Source organism: Aphelocoma coerulescens, chromosome 4, assembly GCF_041296385.1.
Source record: "Aphelocoma coerulescens isolate FSJ_1873_10779 chromosome 4, UR_Acoe_1.0, whole genome shotgun sequence".
In the NCBI taxonomy this organism is placed as follows: domain Eukaryota; kingdom Metazoa; phylum Chordata; class Aves; order Passeriformes; family Corvidae; genus Aphelocoma; species Aphelocoma coerulescens.
The window spans coordinates 74109954-74133734 of NC_091017.1; the positions used below are offsets into that span (position 1 = coordinate 74109954).

The following is a 23781-nucleotide window of genomic DNA, read 5'->3' on the forward strand; positions in this document are numbered from 1 at the left end:
GGACACTTTACATTTCAATCCCAGAGCAGTAACACTTAATTTTTACTTTCTCTGACCAAGAGTAACACTGCTCCTTTTAGGCTGTATTGCTTTAGAAAGAATGAAAATACCAGAATTAGAATCACAGAATTATTTAGGTTGGAAAAGACTTTTAAGATCAAGTCCAAGTGCAAGCTCCACACTGCCAATTATCTGCTTCACTTGAAATAGTAGAACAGGATCCAAAATAGCTTTGTCACACAGCTCAGCACTGAATAACCCTGTACAAAGAACATTAATTAAAAATACCATAGAACAAATGCCACTGATCTGTGCCAGGTACAAGAAGTCTTGCTGTAAGAAAGACTTTAATTGCAATAACAAGTGATGAATGTTTATTTCCTGGAGCACTGCATCTCCAGATTATTGTACAGACATTAATTCAGCTTTTCTAACACCCGTGCTTAGGTTACTGAGAGGAGTCAGCTATTTTAGCAGGCTTTGTCTCCAGTGCCACATTCCTCCCACACACAGCAACCTATGGATACAAACCTTGAGATCCCTGTGCATTAATCCTTTGCTATGCAGAAACTCAACAGCTTCAGCAATCTGCAGAAAGATCTGCAGGCACTCTGTCCTTTCCCTCTCCTCTATGGCACATCTTCTGCTCATCCAGTCTTTCAGGTTCTCTTTCCGGCAGAGCTGCATCTGGATGTACAGATACACCTTTGGAGAGGTGGGTTTGACTTTTTCTGCAGTGTTTTTAGAAAGGTCCAGGCTTAAACTTGTTGGCCTTGGAGGAGAAACCGAGAGGGGACTTCCTGAAGCAGATTTCTTGTTATCAGATTCCTTTGTACTCTTCCCTTTATCCTCAGAAGGACTCTCATTATGTGAAGCATCAACTTTATCTTCCTTACTAGAAGCATTTCCACAGCCAGAATCCTCAAACACAATAGAGGAGGAGGTCCCTTCCTTCAGATGTACAACAGGAACAGCTGAAGAACAAATTTCCAAGGAGTGTCCCAGCTCATTACTGTTGATAGTACTGTCTTCTACATCACAGCCTGTAAGGACACTGTCCTGAAGGTTTAACAGTGGATCTTCTGAATGCTGAAAGTCCCTGTTGTCTGTGCCAGAAAATTCCAGAGGAGAAAACTGACTTCCAGATGAATCTGACTGACCACAGGGTATCCCCACAGACCTCACCCTCTCTGATGAAGCTGCAGTAACTTCAATGTGTTCCTCTGTTGAAAATGGCTCTGTTCTGATCTTAAATGATGGGACATCCATCGGGCTGGGAGAACTGAGTGGCCAATCAGTGCTGGAAGACAAAGTTGAGAGATCAGAACTAGAGAAATTGTAGTAAATGCCAATCATTTCACTAGAAATGCACCCAGATTTTAATAACTGCTACCCCTAAAACCTGTGTCATACCACAATAGGGAATGACTATCCAAGTGTGGGAATCACTAATAACCAGCATTTAGCATCTGTGTCTTAGCAAGGATGTTTTCTCATTGAGACAAAAGCGTTGATAAAGGAATATTTAACAAGCTCTACTGCCTGGATTCCCAATGTGCAATCAGGCTCATCTTCAGTTTGAAAAAATGCAGCCCTTTGGAACATGCATTGCAAGGACTATTTAAAGTGCCTTGGAAGAATTACAGCTGTGCAATGTTAATTTGATGCCTGAAATATAAAGGTTGCTGTATTCTAAAAACTGTGAGGCATGTTAAGAGGTTATTATGAAACCACCCAACAGCCTTGTATTAGGCCTCATTCTATAAATGCCAACATACACCCACTTTTCCCTCTCTCTTCACATTCTCTAACTCCTTTACCTAATTTTCCCTTTTTAACCTATTTCTACCAAGCTTCACAAATTGTCACTCTGACTATCCCTCATGCATTTCTGCTGAAATAAATTCATTGAAGCCTTGGAGTACTGTATCAGGTCCATCTAACCCAAGACAAGGAAGAGGAAGAAAGCAGTAGAAAGGAACAAAGAAGGCAGAGATGCCCAAGTTTGAAACTGAATCACAGCAGCAATGCTCCAACTTTCTAACCATGGAAAGATTCACTTACACAAGTTCAACTAAGAACCACGTGATGTTTCCTAAGCTGAAAGAAGGACCTTAAAACAAGAGAGCCCACATAAACTGAGAGACACTGTGCAGAAGGGTGATTTATTTGTACTTTGTTCAATTGAAAATTTGACAGGCCAAGTTAACAACCATCTCTTTCCTACATAGTCTCTCCATCTTCCTGGATTCTCTATCAGTGTTCCAGCTCTCTTAACATACAGTCTCAAATTCAATTGTTAAAAAGACCCCACGAGTTACCTTTCATCTTTTAACCACTGCTCATCCATCTTCTCCTGCCATCTCTCAGGGGGAGCTTCCAGCCATGCGTTGAAATACCGAACAATTCCTGGATGCTCAAGCTTAGCCAAAGCCTTCACTTCCCTCATCACCTTTTCACGAGCCAGCTCTCTATGGTTTGGGGTGAGAACAAGAAACACAGTCACAAAAAGCAACAGCACAACACAAAAATTTCTGCAAAGGAATTTAATCAAAGCTGGCCCAGTATACACCAGGCCAGCAGCATTGCTTTTCACATAAAACCAAAAATATGTCTTAAATTCCCCAGAGTAACTCCTTTATCTCAGAAGTGTGGAGGAGCAGTATGTGCTCATAATGGGTCAATATTTAGTCTTCCCTTTTTCACATAATTATAGGCAGCAAAAACAAGAAGAAAAAGTTCATCTTCCTCTCAACTGTTCTCAAGGATAGAAAAAAAGATTACTAAACAGCAATATTCTACAGGGATGTAGAAGACACTGACACAAAAGACAGACAGCAACACCAGAGTATTTGTTTTTTAATTGCCAATAGGTAAGGAGATTGCATAAGGACTAGTTCTATTCTGTGGACAGGAAAGCAGGCCGCCTCCTGTCTTACTGAAGGAATTTATCTCTCTTTATAAGACTGTAACTGGATCAAATAAAGTCTGAAGGTTTTATTTATGGCTTTGAATATACTTGGAAAAAGAATTTAGGCTACCTTAAATTTCTGAACAAAACTTTTAATCTTAAATAGTCATGCTTATTTAACACATTCAAAAAAACAGTAATTCTAGATTTCATAGCTTTACCCCCTCCCTCTTGCTGTTCTAACTTGAGATTTCCAGAAGCAGTGTCTCCCATCTCCCACTAAAAGGAAGTGCTGCAAGCTCTGGGTAGGGCAATTCAGCAGCATGGCTTGACCACCTATGACTGAGAGAAAAGGTAGGGGTTGTGGGACCAGAAAATTAAACAAAGGGGCAAATGGAGTCAAGAAAGTAGGTGAAGGAGAGAGAAAGGAAAGAGGAGGTGGAGTAGGAAAGGCAAGGAAAGGAAGGAGAGAAGCACATTAACAGCACTACAATAACTGGTCCTGCTAGCAAAGGCTCTAATTCATCAAGGAAATCAAGGGAATCCCCACAGAGCAGCATCCTCACAAGATCTGCTATGCAAGTGTTTTAGCCAAGCAGGTCACCTCTGCTGGGATTGCATATGCCAAATTCTCTGTGCCAAAACTCAGACAGCCCCCCAATTAAAAAGTATGTCATTCATCCTAATGAAATATCTGTGAAATCAGTTCAGGAGCAGATGGTTCCGTGTAGGATGGGATCCCATCATTCATTCATTACTTCTGTGTCCCAGCAAACCCATTCATCACCTGTTGGGCAGTCGGATCCTTTTGATGGCATAGTTGCAGTCATCTACTTTATTTCTGGCTTCAAACACCACTCCAAAACCTCCTCGACCCAGACACTGAATTGGTTCAAAATCTGTCAGATATCTGGGAACAGAGGGATGTAAGGGAGGGATAGAAGAAGGGATGGAGGATGGAGTGGGAAAATGAATTAGTATAGATAGAAAAATAAAGCCATTTATGACCATGACTGAAGTAGTTCTGTGCAGGCAAAACATGCTGAAGGACTTGAAGAATTTCTTATTTTTCCCTCTCACCCACTGTGGCAGTCAGATGGTTCCCTGTCTATGAAATGGCCAGTTGCTGATTCCGTATTTATGCAGAGTCTATCACAGGCCAGCAGGATTCATTCTGCATGCACTGGACAACTGAAGAGGTTTTTCAGAATACCAGGTTGCTTGCCTACTGGATCATGAGGATATAGCCCATGTTTCTATAGCTGAGTACTTCTGAAATCATGATTTGCCTTTAACTGTTTCTGCAACCAATCCTTCTAAACATCCCATCCAAAACATCACTGTTCCTGAATATCATTGCTTTTCTTACTCCTCATTTTACAAATGTACAGGAAATGGTCACATTTACTCTGGAGCATAATGACACACCCCTATTAAGCCTTCTGTCTTAACCAACTCCTCTATAAAACCAATAAAGGTTTTATTTTAAGTATAGATTGCTTATTCTGCAGAGTATATAAAATGTCATCTGTTTCCATCCACAACTGCCTTTTTCTGCCTTACACCATAAACACAGGAACAGATGGAGTAAACACTGATTAAGACCTACAAGGATCAATCTCCCATTTTGCATATCAGCAAGAAGTATGAGAACAATATTTTTGATCACATATAGTCTGTTGACTCTCTGGAATTTCTGAGACTAATCATAACTGCAATGACCCATGAGTAACGGGGTCACAGAGTCCTTTGTGCCAGTTACTGATTATCCTGCAAAGTCAGAGGACTGGGAGTTCCTAGGTAAGAACAGGTGAACACTACTCCTTCTATCTCCAGATACTATTAGTAGCCACACTGATTAAACACCCTGTTTATGTTGTGTTGAACAGACCTCACCTTGACACATATCCAGAGTTCTTGGCATCACTCCAGCTGTTGTCTTTAATGTCTCCACCAGTGGGCTCATACTTACAATCAGTCTGGCACTGTGTTTCAGACTCCTTCCGCAGCTAACAAGGGTTTCCAAAACAAGAACAAAACAAACAAATAAACAAAATCAGCTCCTTGAGTGTCTGAGACTGGTTTGTACCCTAGATATGGCATTAAATAAATATCTCCAGACACGTCAGAAGCAGTCTAATCTGCTTGCTGAAGCAGTTAAGCAAATTGTATGTGGCAGCTGGCAGCCTTCACATACAGATTAAACAATAAATTTAGGCTTTTGATTTTGTGATCTCATTAGTTATTAACTTATTAATATTACTCATTGCAGACTCCAGACTGAAAGAAACAGATAAAATAATGTATTCTGTATTTGGGATTCAGAAAAAAGTACTTACTCTGCTGTAAGGGTGGGGATGGAAGAGCTTGCGTACGATAAAAGTCGTGGCCACGATACAAAATACAATGGTGCCAACAATTTCTTTCCACCAGTGAAGCAGAAGAACAGGATCCTTTTTGCGAATGTTCTTGTAATTTGTGTCATCAAAAAATCGAACCGTGATCTGGTTGCTACGTTTATTTCTCTCCCTCTTGTAGTAGGGTAAGTAATAACCATTATCTGTGTATAAAACACACAAAAAGAACACAGATTTACTTGCAGGTATCTACAAAACAATTCTGGCTTCTCATTAATAGGTCTCCTCAACAGACATGGGCTGTTTTTATTTCCACACCCCATGACTTTAAATGGCACATAAGCAAATTCAGTTAATCAAGGTTGCAAACAGCAACTAGGTCTCCCTAGCTTTAAACGAGAATAGATTCCATATGGAAAACTTTTGATAACCATCCTGAGTCTCCAGCACTGTTAATAAATTCTGAAAAAAGTAATTCCCAAGATTTTTCCACTCCAAACAACTCTCAGTGGCAATGGCAGCACACACAACAGCTCTGCAGTAGCAGTTCCTGGCACTTTGTTGTGCTTTATGTGGCAATAATTGTACCTACATCGCAATCTGGAAATCCTAGTTTGGGCAATAATTTCCCATTTCATTAAATGTTAGAAAACTCCATATATTTAAGGTCAAACAAATGGTCATTTACTGAATTTCACAGGTAATAAATGGGTAAACCTGGCTATTTGAAACACTTCAAAGTTTGGAACTTCACCTACCATATGGGTACTGCAGCACTGACAGTGCTCCATTGCTGTATTCCTCATGAGAATACTTGTCATTGCTGAGACACTTATCAAACTCGTCAGAACCCACCAACACTGGAGTCCTGGAAGGGGAATCTAAGCATAGAAAAGACACAATTTTCCAAGCTCAGTTGTTTGTAAAATTCTGTTCTCATATTAATTTAAAGAGAACTCCAATTGCATAATCTTACAAAATGCCTCTTGGATCAGACCATGAGAAACAAACTTCGTAGAAGGAAACATTAAGAAAGGTACTTTAAGGTAACAGTTACTTAACAATTCCCCCCCTTGACAAGTCAATTCACTCATATTCACATCACTGCAAAAAACTTCCTCCTTTTGTTGAAAAATTTGATTGAGAAGATTCAACATTTCATTATGAAAAAAGACCCTGTCAAATCCATCAGAAAAGAAAACAGGCATTAAACATTTAATTAGAAAAAAAATAAACACTTAATAAAGCACAGAGAGAGTTCCTGAAGTAGTTTACAGCTGGAGACACTAGACTAGTTTGAAACATACTGGAAATCAGAAAGATGTCCTGTCTTTTCTGAGCTAAGGTAATCAATGAAACTCTGAATTGTTACTTACGGATTAAAGGTTTCCATTTGATTTTGGGAAGAGGAATAATTGCATTATCGTTCCTGGATTCCAGAGCCTTTGGGTTGGTTGGGAATTTCTCAGAAATTCTGACTGATGATTGAAGATACAACTGGCCCCTGAACATACCTAAGTAATAAACAAGGAAGCATATTAGTCTTTAGATTTGGTTCTCTTCACCCCTGGAAAAAAACTGCTTAGTCAAAATACATGGTTGAAAGCATTTTTGAAAATATTCCTTCATATTCTGAGAACTTGAGATACTGACTCTGATTGCTAAGCTGGATGAATTCAAGTAATATCTTCCCTCTGTTCTAGGAAAGCAAGTGTTCAGGACATCTCATTTTTACTGCTGGAGTGCTGGTGCTACAGGAAAATGCCAGCAATTTTTAAGAGCTATAAAGCAGTTTGGGATTTGCATAGGTAAGACCTCTTTCAAGCTTCCTACCCTTGTTAATGCTGCACAAAATAGCCATTACCAGGAAGGCTGGAACAATCTGGCTTCTTCCTGATGTTATTCTGTGTTATTCTAACCACTAACTGGAAAGTTACAAGATGCAAAGACTTAGAGAAGAAGGCTAAGGCAAACCAAGTCTTAGAAAACCAAAGCACATTTGCCTCCCAGAGACAGACAGCTGAGGAGAAGGACCTTGAGCCACTCTATTTCAAATTGTCACAAACCACATCCAATGAATTCTGACAGCTGGATGGAAACTAAGCCATGAAAAATCTTATCTGAATTTTCTTCACAGTAAGTTACTGCAATCAGTGTACCAATTAATGGGCAATTAGACTGCCTTGTTAGCTGTAAACCTGTCCTTTACAGTTTCAAGACTTTCAGCCATCTCCACTGTACTGAAACTATAAAGCAGTGAACATTTCAGAACCAAAATGGAAAAGATTTATGGGTTTGAAATCTACCAGTACAAAAAGATCTGCTTTGGTACAACCTCAACAGAGGAATTAATAATGTGTACTGCAGAAAATGCTGCAGTTGGTGTCTCACCCAAATAGACACTGGATTCTGTGGCCCCTCTGGCAGCTTCCACAAGATCTTCTTCATCTTCCAGCACCTCGTTATTTGCTGTGTAACTCGTGTCATCAAACAGACTGATTGGAATTACTTTGCCATCCTTAAGTAGCCATGCAGAAGCAATTGGAGTGCAAAACTGAAGGGAGAGAGGCAATTGGAAAATTAATGTTGCATTAACGAGCTATTAAATGAGAAAAATGAAAAACAATGTGCTTAAATTCCTTGTTTAAATTTTTGTCACAGATGCAGCAGCTCAAAGTCAGAACTTTAGTTTAAAAATTACAAGCAGATGTGTGCTCCTTTACAAAGACAGTGCCTGAAACCAAAGATGAAAGACATCTTCAAAATTTCTACTTTTGTGGTATTTAATATTCTGTCTTTTTCCTTACCTGGTATTCCCATTCCAGATGTCCTCCTCGTCTGTTAAAAGCCATCACCTTCCAATCAGCCACCGAGACCTTTATCACTGTGTCTTTCATCATAGCTTCCTGCTCCTCCACATCTGAAATAATTTTTGTTTCTTCTTTGTTCATAGTTGATTTAAAATTGCTCTCAATGTATCCGGCTCTGGTTTCAATATCTGGGACATAGCGCAGCTCAAAGTGACCAACACTGAAATTCCACCTAAAAGAAAAAGAAAAAACCTTTGCAGAAACAGCTTTTATATTCCAAGGTAGTCCCAAGTCCTCTGTGCAGGAGATTTCTAAAGTGAATTACCTATATTTGGCTCATATTTTCACAGTAAACTCTCAGACTGTCAAATGAACAAAACTGTACCAGGAGGGGAGTGCTAATCCTGAAGACAAACCAAACAAGCTGAGAAATCTTGCCCAACATGATGGGTGAACTGAGAAAAAAGCTGGTGAAGTAGGGCCAATGGCACTAAAGGTTTAGTGTTTGAAGAGGGAAATTGAAATCATCAAGTACTACAGTTGAGTCTGCTTAACAGGAAAACATTCTGTAGCTCATGAAAGCAGTAAGTACAAAGCTTTTAGGAAGCAGCATTCTAAGATATATTTCTCTTCACTAATAAAGTGGATTTAATTGGAAACATGAGATTTTTCAAATTGAGAAAGGGAAAATGCTTCTTTTGTTTAATCCTGCATATAACGTAACACAGATCCCTTGACAGGTACTTCATGAAACCAGGACTGCTCATGTCCCATAGGTTAACACCAATAAAAGACAAGTGTATAATGAAGTGTGTAAGCAGCACAGCTTTCTTGCACAGAAAAAAATTCTTCAATTCTTGTAAACCACCAAAGATACAGACAGGAAAAGCATGGCAAGTTTGTGTATTGGACAGCATGAAAGGGTAAATATTTCTTCAACAGTATATTTGGGTACCCAAAGTTTCTTATCAGTCTGGCAACCACCAGGAGCCCAAACTGGCTCCTTAAAGAATTTACACCCTTATGGTAAAAGTTTGGCATATTTTATATACTCAGTCTATTTATTAAAAATGTTTCTTTCTCTGGATTAAAACCCCAGATGTATCCCATCCAATCCATGTCACCAGGATAGCATCTCTGTTTCTCACCACAAAGACACGAGGATTCTGGTACACAAGACTAAATACTATGGTTTTGACATACCTCTCCTGGCTAATATCTGTCTCCAAGAAACACAGAATCCAACATTTATCCTCTCAGACATCTGATCTGTTAATCTACTGAGTTCTCATTAGATTCTCTCTGATAGGCTACAAATTCACAACCTGTCACATCCTGCTGCAAACAGAAGAGGGAGCAGGGGAACAGGGAATAACTCGTTCTCCATTAAGTCGCTGGGCAGTTACTGTATCTATGTATAGAACCCAGCTTTTTAAGTCTGTATTTTATGAAGTGTGTTTGGGTTTTTTTTTCAAGTAGAATACATGTCTGTAATTTTACAAAAATCTTGATGTATTAAAACTTCAACGTGACAGCATTAGGAAAATCACAGATTGAATCAGTTTCTACAGCTTGGAAAGAACAGACTACCTACATTATGGAATGAACAACATAAATTTAGGAATAATTTAAAATATCAACTTAAAATGAAAGCTTAAGACATCAAGTATAAACCCCCTCTCTCCCAGTGACAGTTATCATTAGTAGGTAAAGAACTTAAAAGTGAGTAGGTTTTAAGAAGACTTTTGAACTATCTCCTCTTGTACAAAAGCAACAGCTCGAACAAACATTATAGTGCCATTTGCCTTGTGCAGTAGAGCAGTGACAAACTCTTGTGAGGTGAGCAAGGACAAGGGAAGCGACTGTCATTTGATTTCTGTCTTTTCTGTCTCACCATCTCTGTGGGACCATTCCTGAACGGTTCTCAGACTCACTTTTCATTGCCACTGCGTGGCCCCACAGCTCGGACAGTTTTCTGTGTCCGATGTAGCAGGAGGGTCTCCTCCTGCTCCGCCTCCTCGTCGTCCCAGCGGCGGCAGCCCACGGCTGAGCAGATGTACTTCACCTGCCGGACAAGGCAGACACTCACATGTGCAACTTCAAAACAAATGTCATCAACAGCAATATTCAAAGCTAACAATCCCCACAGCCTGTTCTTGGCTCAAAGGCAATTCGGAACTAAGTGACTTTAGATGTTTGACTGGAGGGATGTTGAAAAGTCTGGTTTAAGAGATAATGGCTTTTCAGAACTAAAACTTTCAAAGGATTCTAGAAAGTTTACACTCTGTGGTATTTAAACTACCATTTGACTATATTTTGCATGTACTTCTAACAGAAAGAAATCTGAGCTCTCTCTTTTCCCACTATTTCTATGGACATCAAAAGAACATTCCTACAAGACCCACAGCATAATTCTGCTTTCATGTCATATTTGCCTCAGCATAACTCTATCAGCTTCAAATGAAGTACTACTGATTTATATAAAATACCACAAAGCCTTCCCCCCTTTGCCTTGTCAGCTATTAAAAGGAAAAGAAAACCTTAATGAACTCTCACAGTCACACAGACTTGCCAACAGTCCTAGTCTCAAACAGAATTTGCATTATGTGGGCAATGCCAGAGAGATGAAACTGCCCAAACTTTTAAGAAGGAAGACTCAGGCACTACTTCCTCTAGAGGCTGCTTTGCTACTGTGAGTATAAGCCAGGAATCAAAACAGAAATGAAAATTTCCTCTTCTGAGCACTGGAGGAGGAGGAGCCTATTGGTGCACAGAGCCCTCTGCTCCCAGTCAGGAAATCAAAAGGAATTAATGAACTCTGTTTTGCTCTTTGTCATTAGCGATGTCTACACCAGACCACAGAAGTGTTCTGCATTAAAATGTATGGCGAAAATGAAAAAACACCCCACCCTGATTTTGTTGAAAACAAACACTGGGAACTTTAAAAATTTTTAACTGAATCTGTTTCTTAACTTGTTTTAAAATGCAACAACGTTTCTGAACCAGTAAATGTCTGTTCGTCACTACACAAAGTATCTACAAACACTTCAATGATATCTGACATTTAACTGAACTTTTACAAATGACTTTAAAATATAAGAACTTCTTCTGATAGTAACACACTGACAACAACTGAAAGTCTTTAACTTTTGCATATGTTGAACTTTTTCTTTTCTCATTAGTTTTGAAAAATCTGAAATTAGTTGTAAAAAAAGTGTCACCTAAAGCATTAATTGATACACAGTGAGCTGAACTGCAAAGTCTACTTCAAGAAGAGCCAGATAATAAAGCTGAACTCCTCTCCTACAGAAAGGGGTCATCCTTTCTGGTGACATCCTCAGCTCTGGTGACAAACCCCCTGCTGGTTCCTTGTGCTGGCTCTGGCACTCCCCAACCCCTTGCTACAGCTAACCCAGCACAAAACTAATCCAATAAAAAGTGAACAGTGCTCTGCTGGGTTAGCAAATGGTGAGACAAGGGTTAAAGCCAGCACAAGGGACAGAGCAGGAGCTCCTAGGCAGGAGGAGATTGCAGTGAGGGGCTCATCCATGCCACCCACTCCAGCCCACTGCATCTCCAGCCCAAGAAGCTCAGGTTCTGCCCCTTTGTGCCCTGCAGTTACACTTGAGCTGCAGCACAGTTTAAACCTCAGGAGCTACGTGTTTGCAAGACAGAGCTCAAAACACACAGACACAAAGCACCTTTTCAGGTTCTTACCTTCCCTGAATAGGAGCTCAGCCCATAGGTGGTCAAAGACTTTCCCCCAACTAAGACAACGTCCTCGCCGAATTTGTAGGATGACTCAAGAAGAGATTCAACTGTGAAAGGAACGGCTTCCATGCTCTCTCGATCCCGATCCCACTGGAAGAGGTCCCCATCCAAGGAAGGGATAATCATCTTATTTCCAAACACCTAAAATAATTGAATTGAATCATAGCTATGATTTAACCATAATTTTATCAAAACACACAGACCACAAATGGAAACAGAAATGCTGTACAAGCAAGTCCAGTGCATTATGCTCCAGTATCCTAACAGTTCTGTATTCCAGAGTCCTATTTTTCAAAGTTATACTGAAGACAGAAAACTTTCAGGCATTCAAATCAAATCCATATTTCACTATTCTTAGTTAAAAAACAGTTCAGTGTGTGACACTTCTTCAAAACATTTGAAAGCTCGATGAGTTGACAGGTTTCATCCAAAACTGCAGAAAATATGATGTGGGTTGAAGCATTCTTGAAGAGACAGGCACTGGTTAAAGTGCAAAGTTTTGCAGATTATTTGTGATAGTTTCAAGATAGTGGAATTTTAAAAGAACAACTGAGGCTGTTTTCACAATTAATGACTATTCCAGAATATCCAACTTTCTGTAAAGCAGAGGGAGCAATTATCACTGAGATCAGAGCTCACATTTCACCTTTGCCTCTCCAGACAGTTAAATCTGACTTCTCCTCAGAATTTCTTATCTTTAAGCACACTGTTCCTTTAAAAATTGCCTGGCTTTTCCCTAAACACACAAGTAAAAAAAAAAATCTTCACTGGATACAATATTTCATCCATTACACTGAGATTTTCACGGAGATCCTAGTTCAGAAGTATGAGTCATTGTCAACGGGTACTAAGGGACTTATTAAGAAACTCATTATCAGCATGATGGACCATAACTAATGCTGTGGAGCCACAGTGGCTGTGCCCATCAAGAACAGTGAGAAACTGTAATCCACATAATCTTAGCTTCTGAGGATATGGATTAACACGGGAGATTTTAGCGCTTTTTCAGAACCCCTATCCATTTGGGCAGTATCCTACAACATAATTACATTAAATTTGGATACTTGACCCATTAGGAATTAAAGACTGCTTCTGGTACATGTGTATTAGTCACTTTGAAAAAAATATTCCTGCTCAGACTCCAAGGCAAGGCACAGATGTGTATTACAAAGTAATACAAAACATGCAGAAGGTTTCTGGTTGTTTTTATTTCTGAAGCCACTGTGAGGATCTTCTGCATGATTCAAATTCCATATAACATGGGACTTTTTATTCCTCTAACTGGGTCACAGTCGAGCAAACAGCATTAAGCAAAGTTGGGATTCACCTAAACAGGGAGGGAAAGACATGTTGTAGGTGTGTGCATGTCATGACTAATATCTCCTCTTACACTGTTCGACAGACCTCATTCAAACAGAAAATTCAAGTGAGTTACCCAACAATGCTGGTATTTAAGATCCCTAAAGGATCCAATACCAATGCTTTCCAGCTTTGAAAAGCCTCATGATGACAGACAATTAAAATAAAAACTCCTCTCAGGAGCACAATGTGTAATTGAAGAGATGATAAAAATAAACCCCTGAGATTAGCTGTGAAGCTCTTTACAAAGCAAAACTAGGTGTGTTCTTTCCCTCTCAGATATTTACCTTATGGCAATAAAGGCCAAACATCCTGGAAAAGACATTGCATGTGATACACAAATGTTGCATTATGGCCTCCTACTGGGGAGGAAAAATAAACACACACAGAAAAATAAACCAACGAAAAAGAAAATATTCCAGTGTGGGGTGTCATTTGTAGAGATCACCTGATCGGTGGACAAATAAAGCAAATAAATAAGGTTTATATAAACATTCACATTCAAGAGCAACCTTGTGGTCTTGAGAAACAAAAGGCTGGGAAGATTTGGAAAAGAACTTTTTAAAACCAAAATGCCAGTGCCGAAGTTGCAGCTGTAACCATGGTGGAAGTACCTTGTAAAAAATTCAATACAGAGGAGTAATACCACAGAATATTTCTGTAATATATTCTTTCAGAAGCCCGTAATAATTCTGATGACAACTTTTCACCTGTGCAGCTGTTACTTTGCATTAACAAATCCTCTGAATGGATCTGCACATGATCCATATACATGCAAGTAGTCTGAAGGCCCATGCCAGTATGAGATGTTCTGCTACAAGGGTTAGAGACCACCCATGGTTTGTGAAGAAAGAGACACTGGTGTAAACTGCCCAGGAATTGTTGCTGAGCAAGGAAGACTCTCTGTGGGCAACTGCAAGCTCTGGGGACAGCATGACACACATCACCTTAAGTGCCTGCCCTGTCACAAAGCTCTTGCTCCAGGGCCTGAGTAGGAAATTTTCCACCAGCAAAACAACACACACACATTGGCCATTTCTAGGAACCACACCGAAATTTCCAAGATGCATGAAGCTGACTCAGCAACACAGACCTGTATAGTCCCAATATATGGATCAAATCAGGTCATGGCTTCGAAAACTCCCTGACAGTGGGTCACTGCCTGCTGGACTGTTAAAACCTCAGTCCCCATAAGCTGCAGAGGACAGATGCCACTTGGTCAGCTCTGCTGATCACCTGTCCATGCTCCCAACCTTGAGGGCATCCACAGGAACAGCATGTCCTAGGCAACACTGGGAGGAGAAAGCTGAGAAAAGACACAACTGCTGTCCATGAACACATCAGGAAAGGGAGCACAGGCAGCAGGAAGGGCTGTTGCAGTGAAGGACAATGCCAGAGTAGGAGTGCATAAGGTTAAACTGACCCTAAGTGCAAGTGAGACATTTGGGTTACTAACCATCACAAATGAGGTATTTCACTAGAGAAACAGAACAGGAAAAAAAAATCACCTTATTTTAAGATGACTCTATCTATAAGTGAATTACGTGACACGGTGCTGACAAGAGACAGCACCTGATTACCACGAAGGTCTTCTTTTAACAAAAGAGCTTTATTTGAAGAATGGGGCAGGTATGCAAATGTGCCACTTGCAGGTGCCCGCATACATGTGTAACAAAAGGCATTTGTGGCCACTTGTGGTGACATCTGTTTTCAAAAGAGCAGCTCACCCAGAGGCTTAGGAAGGACATTAATAACAACAACTGTCTGAATTATGCAGCTCATTCTCTAGTACATCAGAAGCAGAAAAGGGACTTTCCTTGAAAGTACTAGCAACTAGCATCGGCATGCAGCTCAGGTAAAGGAATGACATCACCCTGTATCTCAAAAGCATTACCTCATCTCCTAATCCAAGGAGTGAGTCACCCAGGCAGTCAGCTGCAAATCTCTTGGCACAGAAAATGTAGGTTACCACGATGCACTTACACATTCCTCTGATCTGTCAACGTAAATAGCTATTTGTTCGGCTTCACTGGTCAGCAATATGGCACATAATTGTTAAGTGGCTCGTCTTTCAGAAGTAACACTTAAAAAAAGCCCCCACATTAACTATGGAGCCCTAAACGAGCCGCTGCTCTTTTGCTCATTAAGAGTTTGCAGCCCAAGTTCTCCATTGGCTCTGCGCGGGGTGCTGCAGCCCTATCAGCGGCGCGGGCTGCGCAATCTCCAGGCCGACGGGTGAGGTAATGCAGTTTCTAAAAAGCCTCCACAAAAAAGCAAAAAGGCAAAAAGGCATAACGATCCGGAATGGCATACGCTTCCAGGGAATTTGCTGTCTAGACTCTTTACTGGAAAGGAGGGCACCGTACGGCAGGTGCCACGGCAGGTGCCACGGCAGGTTGATCGGCGCAGGAAGCGCTGATTTATAGCGGTGGAGAGAAGAGAAAAAGAAAGGGAAAAATTGTGTAAACAGAGATCAAAACAAGCTGAAGTACTAAAGCTTCCAGGAGCTGTTTAACAGCAAGCGTGACATTCTACCCCGTTTCTAACACTCTTTATCATCTGAAGCAAAAATCAAGCCTGCTCACGTGCAGACACATCTGAGCCAAGTCTGGTGCCAAAACAGTCAATATTATTGTTTACAGATGGGCTGGACTATCTACTAACTCCAAGGAAATAACCAAGCACAAGTGAAATATTTTTCTTAAAATAGGATTTTATGTCTTTATGTTTTTCTAACACTTCTGGTTGTAGTTTTCAAACCTTACTGTTACTATAAGATGCAAGAGCTTCATTCCAGTTACTAATTAACTAAGACCAACCTACATGATCTTAAATGATAAGGGTACCAGTTTTTTTCTCTCTATAATTATCCCTACAATAGGATCACTGTAACAAACAGGATCAAAGCCAACATCAAGCATGCTCTTATAAAGCTACTTCTCACTGAGAACTATGTCTTTTAAGCCTCTTTAAAATTAATCTAGGCAACATATTAAAAGTCACATATGGCAGCTTTATTCTGAAGGATAGAAACAAGAGTCTGCACAAAGAAATCTGGGAAAGAGAAAAGCAAGCTGGTATGCTCCACATTAAAAAAAAAACCGAACAAATTAAAAACACAAACCCACAGACAGAGAGTAACACAGGTATCTCCCTACTGTAAATGTTTACAGATTTTTCAGGTGATATAGATATATATATATAGATACATGCACACACAATTTTTGAGATGTCCCTAGTTTGGGCTGGTCTGGAGCTGATTTACTGTCTACTCTTTTTTGCTATGCATGCAGGAAGGTTATCTGCACAGATCCACGGGTTTATGACTACCTTCCAATAGAAGAGGTTATTTCTCCTCTTCACCTTAGATTTCAGGATGCTGATTCATCTGTTTTTCCTCCAGCTACCTGCAGAAATCCTGAAGCACAGGGCACTACAAGGATGACAGTGTACTGTTACTAACAGGCAAACCCTAATCAAACAGCAGCACACTGGGATGAAGGGGCCAACCAGTCTTCGAACTTCTGCAAGGCCTACAACATCCCGACTTCCTTAAGAGAGCAAAGACCCAGACATGAGTACAATCTTTTGAAAAACAAAGGCTGTTGAGCTATTCTACTGCCTAAAGCACTGCTAAAAGAGCAAAGTATTCTTCAAAACATACAGTGCTCTTCAACCAGCCAGGAAAAAGAAAACTGACTGCAAAAGGGGAGTCCATGATTTTCATCAGTAAAACAACCTGAGACATGTTCAAGGGCAATGAGGAAGCTGAGGCAGGAAATACCAACAGACAGGTTGTTGTCTAGAAAATTTTCCTTCCTGTGAGAACCATTACTTCTGATCTCAGCACCACACTTGTTTACAAAGTGCATACCTGTCCTGACCACCTCCTGTGCCTGTCGAGCACTGAACATGCCCAAACCATTTTCAAGACCAGGACCGTGGGAAAGGCTGCACCTGGACATCAATAAATCAGTATTTTATTGTGCTGTTTACAAAAGTGGGATTAGGTGGCCTTCCTCCTCTGCGGAGGTGAGAGCCAGCCTGTGCCAGGGCGGCACATCAGAGAAGCCATGGAAATAGGTTTTATCTCAGCTGGGGTGTGACAGCCTGAAAGAGCACACCAGGTCTGCACAGCAACAGTGAGTGGAGATGTTTCTCAAAGCTCAGGCTGATTTTTACCATCAGGCTGTACAGCTCACCCGGCAACAGTTCACAGCATCTATCAAGTGACCAAACCTGGTCCCTGACTCCTGCCTACATGAAGTACCTTATGACACAAGTTTATATCTGTTACAGTCTTCTCCTTCCACCATCCCCCATACTCCACAAGCTGGTAGTTTCTATTTCATTTTTCATGAATAAATGGAAAAAAGTAATACATTCAACTTCCGTGGGCCTGTATGAGGAGTGTGTGAAGTGATGCTATAACCCTGTGCCTGGATGAGTACTAGAGAACTCATTTCAAAATTCCTTTCTTCTCTCTCTTCAAAGCAACACCTGCAACATCCTCCTGACAACTTTTAATAAAAGACTAGAGCTGGTATCTCTCTCATGATTCTACACTTCAGATCTTAAAATCTGATCAGGTGTAAGTGCCAGGGTCCTAACAAAACTGTCTTTTACATAGTGTAAAAAGCAACAGATGACAGCAGCACAGCAGCTTCAGACTTAGACTCTCCAACATCAGGGGCACAGTACCTTGTTCAGCTTGAGTTTGCCCTTAGAATTATTCCTACTCTGCCCTCCCCTGAAGGGCATACAGGGAATCTGAGGAACTGCAGTGTGTTAACTAGACCACCCCAGCTTCAAAAGAGATCAGGAACCCAACCCAATACTGTTTGCTGTGCAATCAAACAGACCCTTCCTCCCAAGACAAGCAAACTGAAATACCACCATTACTTTAATCATAGTCAAACAAGACTTGGGGTTTTGAGATACAGAGATGCCAGCCTGCTCTGCTGCCATGGTAACAGACTTTTAAAAACTGTTCTCCTTAATAATAATAAAAAACCCCAACTGCACGGTGCTTTAAGAAAGACTTTATTTTGACATTATTCCATCCCCCTCTTTTACATGGTAAGTTTTATTAATAAGACTGCAAGTCTTCTGAAACTTAAGAGCAGTGCTTTCTGAGACAAACTGGTGCTGCTGCTACTGAGCCCATCACTGAGCTCCTTGAAACTAGCAGCACATAAGGGAGTGGATTAGTGGAAAAAAAAATTATCCAAAGCCTTGCCTCTCCAGAAACAGACCCTACACAGAAGCTCATCAGCCACCATGGCAAAATTTGTACTTGTAGAGGAAGAACCCCACACTGAAGCAGGGGAAGAGTGAGAGGAGTCCTCCCCTGAGGAGGAAGAAGTGACAATGTGTGATAAACTTACTGCAGTCCCTGCTCCCCATCCCCCAACGCCACTCTGGGGGTGGAGGGAGAGAAAATCAGGGTGAAGTTCAGCCTGGGAGGAAGGGAGGGGTGGGGGAAGGTGTTCTTCAGATTTGGTTTTATTTCTCCTTATCCTACTCTGGTTTGATTTGTAATAAAACTGGTTTCCCTGATTTGAGTTTGCTTTGCCTGTGATGGTGCCTCTCCCTGCCCTCATCTTGACCCACGAGCCTTTTCAATATATTTTCTCTGCCCTGCCCAGCTGAGGAGGGGAGTCACAGAGTGGCTCTGGTGGGCACCTGGCATCCATGCGTGGGCAGTAGCAGAAGCTCGTGGCACTTCAGGAGGCCAGGATTCCAACTGATCTCTGCTGGACCCTGTGTTTCTTCCCCTGGCCCTGCATGGACAGGATGCTTTTGCGGATAAGGACACAGAGTCCACATGAAAAATTAAAGTTACAGAGCAACTCCTATAGGAAAAGAGCCCAATACAGGAGGAGGACAGAACACAGCAAATCACCGTCTCCTCTTTCAAGGATGCAAAGAAAGAGTGCACAAAACATGCAGCGAGTCTGACAAAGATTAACAGTTACCTCCTTATGGAGCACACAGTCCAGAAGAAATTCGGAAATTAGATGACAGTGGCTGTGCTGCTAGAGGAATGATTTGCTAAACTGTCTAAAATGCTTAACCCTTGAAATGGGCCCTTCTTTATACAGATAAAGAGATAGGCTAGAAGTTAAAAAAGGCTCTAAGGCAGAATAAATTACTTTTTTGTGTATTGGGCAACTGAACTCCAATTACAAGTTATACATTACCTGAAACTGGTATTTGCCTAGGTACTAGAGGTGATCCAATTTAGTATCTGTAAATATCAGAACTGCTAAACAGCCAATACAAAACACGCAGTGGGCCATATGCAATTAGATTACAAGCTCTCTGCCTGCCCTTATCTCAACCCAGGAGGTGTAGGGTCCAGACAAAACCTGCAAGAAATGGCTGAGGGAGTGGGGTTATGTAGCCTGGAAAAAAAGGACCTCAGGGAAGACCTTATTGCTCTCTACAACTACCTGAATGGTTTTAACCAGGTGGGAAGAGTCAATCTCTTTACCCAAGAAGCAAACAATAGGACAAGAAGGAACGGCCTCAAGCTCCATCAGGAAAGGTTTAGATTGGCTACAAGGAAAACTTTCTTCACTGAAAAGGTGGTCAGGCATTGAAACAGGCTGCCCAGGGCAGTGGTGGAGTCACCATCCCTGGGGAGATGTAAAAGCCTTGTGGATGTGCCACTTAAGGATGTGGGTTAGTGGTGGCTTGGCAGTGCAGGGGTAACACTTGGGCTCTGTAATCTTAGACGTCTATCCCAACCTAAACCACTGTTATTCTACTATAAAGAGAATTAAAAAACAGAGACAATGGGGATGGTAAAAAGCATTTCCAATAGTTGGAGCACTTTGCTATGGCTGTGAGCATGAGATGAAAGCTGGTCATAAACAAAGCAACTCTGAGAAACTTTCCTGGCTTTGTTCAAGGCAGAGCATCACCTGAAGACTGGTGCTGAGAGCTTTGGTATCATACAAGCCACAATATCCTGTTCTATAGCTGCCCATGTGTCCCCTAACAGAAGTTGTCATCCCTGAAACATCCTTAAAGCACAGTGAAAGGACACCTGTCAGCACTTCCTCAGGGCTTTATCAGTGCTAACTACAAGTATCAGCAAGGCAGCCACCGAGCTGCAGCTACAGGAAGTCTTTAGGGTTTTTTAATTGAACAAGACACTGAACTAAGATGACTGAAGATGTGCAGTTTCGATAAATACGTAACACCACTCACCTAAGCAACAGCCCTACTTGTGATGATGGCATGATGGTGCTGCATCACACTAATACCAGCTCAGCTCAGGCATCCGTCAGCAATTCCCCTTGTCCTCAAGTTTACCACTTCCCACTAAAAGAACTGGTTGCGTTTCCTAGAAAAGCACAGCTTCCAGCTATCAGGGTACTTTAAAACAAATAGTCTTTTGCTGATGGCATTTTGTCCACTAAACAACATTAGAAGTTTATTTTCAGGAGAATTGTAAATTATATATTTTAGTTTCACCAAGAAAGCAGCAAAAATCTGTACTCAGAAATACACAGGTCTCTCTCTAGTGAAGTTTCCCAAGGCTGTCACCTCCTCATGCCCACATGTGTGTGTTTCCAGCAACAGAATTGAAAAAAACCACTTGTGCCATGAGGAATCCTAACACATCCATGTAGTTAAAGAGTAGTCACATCCATTCTCTTCCTACAAAACACAGGCTCCACTCCCCTTGAAAGCCCTAATAAGCCTTCTCTGCCTCAATTGCAATTAGAATTTATCTTCCTTTGAAGTACAATTCTGGACACTCACTTCTTATTCATTATGAGCTTTTCCAGGACCATTTAAGACATTAATCTATCTCTCTCTCTTTACCCGCAGGCAACACAGAATCACATTTCCTTCCCCTGCAGTGGAATGGAGATGGCAGCTGATAACCTGTCACGGGATCTCTTAGTACACAGTTTTCTCAGTTTTAAACTGGTAATCTCCAACCTTCAACAGCAAAACTACTGTTATCAATCCCCACATCTTGTATTTCATTTAGCACAGCTTAATTTTATGTCTATTATAGAAAACCTGTACAACTGAGAAACAGCTGATGCACCAGTCTTTCTCTACAGGAATGACACCTCCAACTATCTAAGCATCTGGTGGTTCTACATGTCTCAGTAGTACACAAAAATAAAGGTCACTGCAGGACAGTAGAAAACTCTTTCAGATAACTACAATTATACCAGTTTACCTACAAGGAAATATATTTTCCCCAGATTAGTCACCTCCATAACCAGACCACCAATTTACACTCTGCCTGCTTGAACAGAGTGGCAATTCAGTGCTTTACGTCTGCTCATAGCATATTACAGCTGGAAAGTAATTTTACAGTGTGAATAGATTTAAAAAAAAATTATTCTTTGTTGAGTTAAACGGTCCTTTAAAAAACTTTGGACACACTCAAACGCCTCAGAGAACCAACTTGCTATTCTCTGGATATGAAAGTCTGACCCTACTGTGAGCTGCCTGGATGGAGCACACAGACTCTTCCAAGTGCTAAGCAGGAAAGATTGTTTCTGTTGCTGGGATGTCCCATTCCAGATGTTTTAAGATGCACACAAGATTAAAATTACCAACAGTGAGCTAGACAGAGCCATTCATTTTTAAGCAGAATTCAGAACAAAGACATTTTCTCTGAATGTTTGTGTACTTTGAAACGAATCTCCTTTTTGTTTGGCCAGTGAGTGTTAGCAGAGTCAGAACAGTTTTATGCAGGATTAATATAAATTCCTAATATTCATCACTGCATTTAACCGCTGCTATAATAACCTTTTAAGTGAAAATACTCAAGTGTTTGATGGTCTTAAGTGTTCCCCACCCATATCCAAGACAAACACTATCAGCTTTCCCTTGGATGATATTTACAGACAGTGACTCACCTGAAAAACAACCATAGTAGAAAGCCATGAACCAAACAAACACCTAATTTTTATTCAAACTAATAAAATGCTGCTGCAAGGGTGCCCTAAGTGGTGGGTGAGACTTTCCTAATTCTTTCAAAGAGGCTGTTAAATTATTTATCCTCCCTGAACCTCTGGGAGGGCACATAACAGAATTCACAATTCAAGCCCCTCAAAGGGCATTTTGACCTCTTGCCTTCCCCTGACCCATTTCAGCGTGGATTTTGCATTTTCTTCTATTCCAGAGTGTAAGAGGTCAAAAGATGGGAATTGCTGAGTTCCTTCCTGTGTTCCCAAAGCAACTCAAGGCAGATTTTGGCTCTGCTCTGGCTTGTGTGGGTACAGAAGTTGCCTTATCCAAAGTGCAGGAAAGTGCAGGCAAGTCACTACCTCAAAGTGAGTCCCAGGTGTCTGGACACTTCACAGCAGAATTCTGTACGTCTTTTGGGAAAGCAAAGCACTGAAAATTTGGAAGGGTTTATGATGCAGATAAAAGGAAGGAAAAAGAAAGAAGATACATTCATACTGTGCATTAAATCCAGTCACCAGTAGAGTTTTCTGAGATTTCAAAATCCTTTCCCATCTCACTGCTCTAAGCAAAAAAGGAACAATCTGCTAAAAGTCTCTATGGGTTTGCTTCACCAACAATGCAGTGAGTTTTCAGGTGACTTCAGTATAAAACTTCTTCACCTCCCCATATTTCTCTGAGAAAAAAGGTAATACTAGGCTATTCCATAAAAATACTCCAGTTCTATGTCTATTAAAAAGATGACACAGGTATCTAAGTTTGTAGAAAAGTTAATTTTATGTGGCTATCATGTTAAAAGATTAAGATATATTTACATATATATATACATACACACAATACAAAAGTCATGAGAGTCTTTATTGGAATAAGGATGTTGACAGATTTGGTGACATGGCATAATCCAATTATTCCATTTTTCCAGGATACAGTGGTATGTTTACTCTGACTGCTATAAATGTCAGCCTTGTGGGCTGAAACTGATTTTGTCCCATGATCTTCAATGTCTCAAATAAGGAAATAAGATGCTTACTTAGGGATTAGTCTGTAACAGCCCAATCCCGAGCATACCAGGTACTTTTATCGAGTCCATCCCAGTGTAGCCTCTGCCCAGAGCACTGAAACAACTCTGACTGGTGCCCATTAAGTGATTTAGTATAAAGCTATGCAGGTAAAAGAATGCATCATCCTCATCAGTAAATGATGTGCTATGGACCATTCCCACTGCTTCAGAAGCAGTTCTCCACTTTCAGTATAATTAAGCATCATTATTTCAACAGGCTGATTCTCCCAAAAGTATTCTTTTCTAAGTAGGGACAACGCGTTAATTACAAACCCAAATTTTAAAGAGCAAAGTGTTATTATTAAAATTAAGCTCCATTTTAGAACAGTTGTGATTCAATGACTTTACTGTGAACTTCATCAGGCAATCTTTACATGCAGGTAACAAGAAAACTTGGAGCTGTAACCATATAGCTTTTATAGAGAAGGGTTTTCCATTTTAAAACAATGGATGGGGAAACAGAGTTTTTAAATTCCCATGCACAAGCCCAAACTGCAGAGCCAACTTTTCAGCATTGGCACCCTGACCATGATTTGTTTATGTTGGAGCTTAGAGCCAAGGAAAGAA

General features: G+C 40.8%; 1 protein-coding gene across 1 annotated transcript in view; it reads right to left on the reverse strand.

Annotated features, from left to right (window-relative positions):
• The window catches only part of EIF2AK3 (eukaryotic translation initiation factor 2 alpha kinase 3), a 41808-nt gene that overhangs the window by 8097 nt on the left and 9930 nt on the right, over positions 1-23781 (reverse strand). Inside the window, exons 3-13 of the mRNA XM_069014744.1 lie at positions 11796-11990; positions 10013-10143; positions 8076-8310; positions 7660-7822; positions 6645-6782; positions 6027-6149; positions 5251-5471; positions 4808-4920; positions 3699-3821; positions 2322-2471; positions 532-1300 (exon numbers count right to left, since the gene is read on the reverse strand). Coding sequence (XP_068870845.1) covers positions 532-1300; positions 2322-2471; positions 3699-3821; positions 4808-4920; positions 5251-5471; positions 6027-6149; positions 6645-6782; positions 7660-7822; positions 8076-8310; positions 10013-10143; positions 11796-11990 — 2361 coding nt within the window. The remainder of the gene's footprint in view (positions 1-531; positions 1301-2321; positions 2472-3698; positions 3822-4807; positions 4921-5250; positions 5472-6026; positions 6150-6644; positions 6783-7659; positions 7823-8075; positions 8311-10012; positions 10144-11795; positions 11991-23781) is intronic.